At 41.1% G+C, this 6,290-nt stretch overlaps 1 protein-coding gene across 1 annotated transcript; it reads right to left on the bottom strand.

The window, feature by feature from the left end:
• Positions 1–256: 256 nt before the first annotated feature.
• LOC114353778 (uncharacterized) lies at positions 257–1,176 on the bottom strand. Its single transcript, XM_028305884.1, has 2 exons — positions 572–1,176; positions 257–490 (listed from the first exon to the last, which is right to left on the bottom strand). The coding sequence occupies exons 1-2, from the start codon at positions 1,138–1,140 to the stop codon at positions 433–435; spliced, it is 627 nt and encodes a 208-aa protein (XP_028161685.1). The 5' UTR covers positions 1,141–1,176; the 3' UTR covers positions 257–432.
• Positions 1,177–6,290: the final 5,114 nt, after the last annotated feature.

Here is a 6,290-nt window from a genome sequence, read left to right as displayed (position 1 = left end):
TGGAAATAGTCCCGTATCTATAAAATTTCTTTTAACTCGGTTCAGTAGATAAGCGAGAAAAAAACTTTTATAATATTAGTAGATTATCGAAGTGTTTTAAAAGAGACGTGCAACGGGCTTGTGGATAACATTAAAAAAAAGTAGGAAACTATTTATTCAGCTCAGTAGGTATCAATGAAATGCCATTGAACCGTCGTCGTCGTGACGGTTAAGAAAAAGTCAGGGCTTCGTCGGACTGGTTTATTGTCATAAAACCAATATATAAAACTTTACAATTTCATGAGAAAATTGCCGTCCATTGTTCGTCGTCTGTCAAAAGTCAAGTCAAGAAAAACGTCGTCCCGTTTATCGTCAGCCAGTCCTAGTCTATGTCTTTGACCATGCAGGCTGGACGCCGCGACATCCCCACCTCCAGTATCAGCAAGCTGATACTCAAGATTGGGAGCCGACGTCCAGTCTGCACAGCTTAGTCGCTGGTCGAGTGTAAAGTCCATGTCCTGTCTGTACGTCTGCTACGCGTACCTGGCGATCCTTGCCAGGGTGCACCCTGACCACCCTGCCACGCGGCCATTGGGCCCTTGGTAGTTGGTCGTCAGCGACAATGACAATGTCGCCTACTGCCAAGGGTCGGCTGTCAGCCTTAAACCATTTGTCCCGACGTGTCAAGGTAGGCAGGTACTCCCTGACCCAGCGCTTCCAAGTCAAGTCTGCCAGTCTCTGCGACTCCCGCCAGGAACGCCGTAACATGTCTCCGTCAGTAAATTGTCCAAAGGGTCGGTCGATGAAGTTAGTGTCTGTAAATAAAAAGTCATTAGGAGTAAGAGCAGGTGAGTCATCGCAGCCTAAAGGAATGTATGTTAGCGGCCGGCTATTAACGAAGTACTCCGCTTCCGCCAACAAGGTCAACAACGTCTGCTCACTGGGGACCCTCTCTTTTAAGGTAGTGCGAAGCGCGGTCTTGATGCTTCGCACCAACCTCTCCCAGCAGCCCCCCATGTGAGGAGCATTTGGCGGGATAAACTTCCATTCCATGTTTCTAACTGAACCAAAACGTAGCAGCTCCCCTCGGTCCATCGACATCACAGCCTGCTTGAGCTCTTTGTCAGCCCCTCGAAATGTTGTGGCGTTGTCACTATACATGACCGCCGGACAGCCGCGTCTTGCAATAAAGCGCCGGAGACTCCGTCCTCTGAGCATCTCTTCCGATTTTTGCAGGTCTTGAGTTGGTGGTTTTCTGACAGGCACGAAAAACAAAGCTTCTGTTCAGTCACGAAGCTCCACCGGTCATCAATCGGAAGACGCTTAAATTCGGCGCAATCGTTCAATGTGTGCTTGCCTTTACATCTGACACACGTACTAGTAGGTGTTGATACCGGCGTCGTCGTCAAAACGCATTTCTTGTCGTAATGTACCTTCGGTCTATTTTCTGTCGTCGCACGCGTCGGCGCTACAATGGTTGCCGCGTTCGCTACGTCCATTAGCCATTCCGATAGCTCATTCAGGGTCAATACCGAGCTTTGCATATTGTTGGCTACGTGAAATGACCACTGGTAGCGGAGGTTGGATGGCAGCTTATTAACAACCTCTTTCATAAGTAGCGGATTTGTCAGGTGGCCAGTCTCCTTGGTAGCGTGCATAGTTGCAACGACGTTCTGTACTATGGTAGCGAACTCGATGAGGTGATTTATGTCATCATGACGTATGAATTTGGTTTGAGTTATTTTTGTCAACATGTTCTCTATGATGTATTCCGGTCTACCAAATCGAATTTTCAGTGTCTTAATAATTTTGTCCAAATTAGTAGCGCTAATGAGTAAAGCGGACACCGACTCGCGTGCACTCCCCTTCAAACACCTTGAAAGTCTGGCAATATTTTCATCATCCGAGTAGTCGCAGAGTCGGGTGGTCGAAATGAACTTACTGTAAAACAGTGGCCATTCTTCTGGGTCGCCTGAGAACTGTGGCAGCTCCGTGGAGCATGTCTGTCTTGCCAACAGCTTAGTCATTTTCTCCTCTAGGCGACTTGTATGAAAGGTAGAATGATGTGGCATAACTGGCGTGGGTGAATGATGACGCTCGACGTGATTAGAATCGGTATGAAAAGTCTGGGTACCTCTGGTTCTTGTTGCCGTCAAAGAAGTGCGTGACTGGGCACGAGATAGATTGCACGCGAGGTACTCTTCGTCTTGCAGCGCCTGCCTCTGTATAGCTAGCTTTTCCTCCAGCAAGCGATTGGCGATAGCGGCTCGTTCCTCCGCGGCTTCAAGCTCTATCTGTAGTAGTCGTTGTCGTCTCACAGTCGACGCAGTGCTCGTGGTAGAGCGGGCGGACGGGCTCGGCGAAGGCGGGCGGCTGTTCCGAATGGACTGTCTGTCGTCGTGCCCATCCTTGTCTGGAACGGCTGCCGTCGTAGTCATAGCCGCGGCCCTTGACCTACTGCGTGTTTCCATATCTTGATTCTGTTTATGCTCGAAGGACCACTTGAACCGTCGTCGTCGTGACGGTTAAGAAAAAGTCAGGGCTTCGTCGGACTGGTTTATTGTCATAAAACCAATATATAAAACTTTACAATTTCATGAGAAAATTGCCGTCCATTGTTCGTCGTCTGTCAAAAGTCAAGTCAAGAAAAACGTCGTCCCGTTTATCGTCAGCCAGTCCTAGTCTATGTCTTTGACCATGCAGGCTGGACGCCGCGACAGCCATAAAACTTAATCAAACGTAAGATTTTCACCCCGTATTTGCATTCTTCGCGCCATTTCGCAAAGAATTACGCCCAAAACCTCATATGCGGTTACCCTCACTTCCAGTCCATTACCCCCACATAAAACCCATAATAGAACCCATAAAATAAATAAAGCGACAATCGTATCGCGGTTCCCTTCAATCGCGAACGCAATCGCACGTTTTTGATCTTCTCCGACAACCCGGTTTCATCCCTCAAATACAATAAAGGTCATATATTTACAATGGGCCAAACAAACCAACCCGCTCAATGCAAGAATTCATATTTAGAGATGTAGAAAGTTATCGATATATTTTGGTATCGATAATACATACACCATGTAAAATCCTGAACATAGAAAAATATCTTGTTGAGGTTGAGATAACCACTTACGTAGCGTAAATAGTCTTTTTTTTTAGAATGACAAGACGTGAGTTACTACCACCCATAATGGTCAACAGTCTTAATAGTCGAGCTTAGCATTTTGCTGCATTATTATTACGTTCTTGTCATATTATTTTACGTATTTACTAGGATGCCAGAGCATGCAGTGCGTAGCTTTTAAAGTGTTAAAAACTACATAATCTTTACTGAAATGAAAAGAAGCCAAAAAAAAGATGTTGTTTAACTTTTTTTTTATTTATGTTATCAGGAATCACACTTGTTACGAGGAAACAATTTGCTTGTTTTCGTATTTTGTCAAACTTAGTGAGGACTAAACTTGTCGAGTTAACATTAGTGAATTCAAAAATAACTCAAACATTATTTCAGTGTAACCAAATTTGAAATGTGTCGAATCGACATCATCGATAACCAACCTGTCCCCATCCCTATTGCTAAGGCGAAATAGAAAGGGTTTCCCTAAATTCGTCCTTTATCCGGCCGCGTGAACTTACCCGGTTTACTGCTTCCGGGAATGTATTAACCGGTTAGTCCGGTTACCGGTTACCGTTAAGTTCGGACTCACCTGAAATGAGAGAAGTTAGTCGTTAATTCGTTAGCGTTACAGTTCATTATGAAAGAAAGAAATAAAGAAAAACATTTATTGTGGTTCCAAATTAAAAAAAAAAACACACAGATAATAAAAGTAAGTACAAGTAGTTAGAACAAAAATTGGCCACCGCTCAGCATGTGTCATGCTCTGTGGGCTGAGTGCGAGTTTACATCAAAAGCGCTCACTAGTGAGCGCGTTTAAAAAATGTATGAAAATTTTAGATTTTTAACGTTTCCCGCTAGGGGCGCTGTACAATCCGTCATACATTTAATGTCATTGTTTGACGCGTTTGATTGTAAACTCACACTAGGCCCTCTGAAGTAGTAAAACCCAAAACATGACGCTATTATTCTGCGGTAACCATTTTTGAAGAGAGGAGGAATACAAACATAAGAAAAATACAAACAAAAGAGAAAAGAGAAATTTTGCAATGTATTATTTCTATTTTTAGACTGTTTTCAGAAATAGAGTGCTTATTTGTTCGGTGAAGTAGAAAAATTTTCAGTATTACGTTACATACCTATAAGTTGGAGAGACTTGATTATCGCATATTTTGTATCATACCCGTTTTCACCATCAATCTCTATTTTTAAGTGACCCCTATGTAAACAAAATTCCTGATGGTTCATATTTACCTTAGGGGTCACTTAAAAATTAGGGATTGATGGTGAAAACGAGCATTAAAATCTCGTTAACCCGTCTAAGTTACAAAATCAAAATATTTAGTAGGCTCTTTTCAGTACTTACTAAGTACTAGTACTAGTACTACTTGCACTCCCCAAATATGGCTTGCCCTACCACCACTTCTTCGGTGCTAAGAAGAAGTGGCGGAAGAAACTCAGTCACTTTTGTCAGCCTTTTTTTTAATCAATAGTGTAACTATAAATACATAAAAAAAAATATAAGAAATACGTTTTACAAGGCAGGCAAAGGCAAGGCCACACACTCTTGTCATTAAAATTTATAGAATCATATTTACTTTAGTGTCTTTTAAAAGGTGGTGTTAGCAGACGATTTATTTTATTTATTTAAAATCTTTATTGCACACATAAAAACAGTGGTACAACAGGCGAGCTTAATGCCATGTGGCATTCTCTTCCAGCTAACCAGAAAATTAGACAAAACAGATAATTTAAGTAGGCGGTGCAAAATAGTACAAATACAAAAAAAATATACTAATTCGTAAAACGATTCACCACTATAGAGCTTTTGTTTAGTAATGTTTCATAGCATTAAGTTAAAAATTGCAACGTGATTATAAATAGTTTTTTTAAGTAGGCTATGACAAATGGAAGACGTAACCAAACTATTTAAGCTACTTATTCATAAAAAATAAAGCCTCTTATTACGTACTCCCACATACAATTGTGAAACTAAACCTTATTCCCAAGACTTAAAGTTTATTTTTAAATGATACCGTTTAAAGAGACTTGCGTGACGATAAAGGATGCGCAGGAGTTAACGACGCTTGTTAAAAAAGATTTCTATAATTTGTAAAATTATAACTCAGATATGTTCCCATAGTTATGTCAGGGACGACACACGTAAGGTAAATAAATAAATATAGGTAGGTAGGTAGTTGTTAGCAATAAAAGCATTGAAAAGAAAGAAACAAGCCTTACAGTGCGCGTGGACGTGGAAGATGCACTGGGTGACACACGAACCTATGATAGAACTCTATTCAACTCTGTGCGTTCGATTTGCTGCTTCACTTGAGCATAATTTGTGAATGTGAACGGGCGTGAGAAAAATGAAACAAAAGTATTTTATATCCTTCCTATACCCGCGCGTTGGTCTCTCAGACCGACGAACTAATAATTCGGAGTTTTTTCAAAAAGTATTAACTCTATGACTTTGCGGTTTTTAGTAGCTTCATGATTTGTGGCCAGCCATTGTTTAGTGTTGGGCGATCGCTGCTGCCAAGTGTACGTGTGTCACTTTTTGCTGTTATTCGGTCTGTGAGACCGACGCGGGTATACGTGTAACTACTTCAGGTATGTTACTATTGTTTTATTTTACAATATTACTCAATAAAATGTATTGTCATATTTTAGTGACGATTCATATCAATTAAGTATTACTGTATTTTATTATTATTTATTTGTTTTAACCATTTTTGTCGTCATAATGAACGAAGAAAGAATAAGGGCGCTGTTAGAATGTGAAGATTCGGACTCCAACTCTGATGACCAGAGTGACAGTGATGAGGTGGTGGATGATTTAGAAGTGCAGGAGAACAACACCGATTCTGAGCAGAAGGGTGATTTGTCACATGCAAAAAGTATTTTTGTCATTATACGAGCATGCAGTTATGGTATGTTCCGGTTATTATTCCACTGAAACCACTAGTGATAAATACTGTTATGTTCTTTTATATTACTAAGGATACTTCCATTTATTATATTTCATAGTAATTTTTTAGGCTTCAAAAGNCAGCTAGTAATAACATAATATTCATTTGCAACATCGAGACTTTTGCAGAAGATTTTTTTCCCGCCAGAGGTCGTCCCATCCTGCTTAGATCCCAAGACAAGTTGATACCTTAATGCCTTAAGTTTAAAGTTGAAAATACCT

Source organism: Ostrinia furnacalis, unplaced genomic scaffold, assembly GCF_004193835.3.
Source record: "Ostrinia furnacalis isolate ACB-3 unplaced genomic scaffold, ASM419383v2 OfSCF1804, whole genome shotgun sequence".
In the NCBI taxonomy this organism is placed as follows: Eukaryota; Metazoa; Arthropoda; class Insecta; order Lepidoptera; family Crambidae; genus Ostrinia; species Ostrinia furnacalis.
Note: the sequence above shows the minus strand (reverse complement) of the source record. Positions and strands in the feature narration are given on the sequence as shown.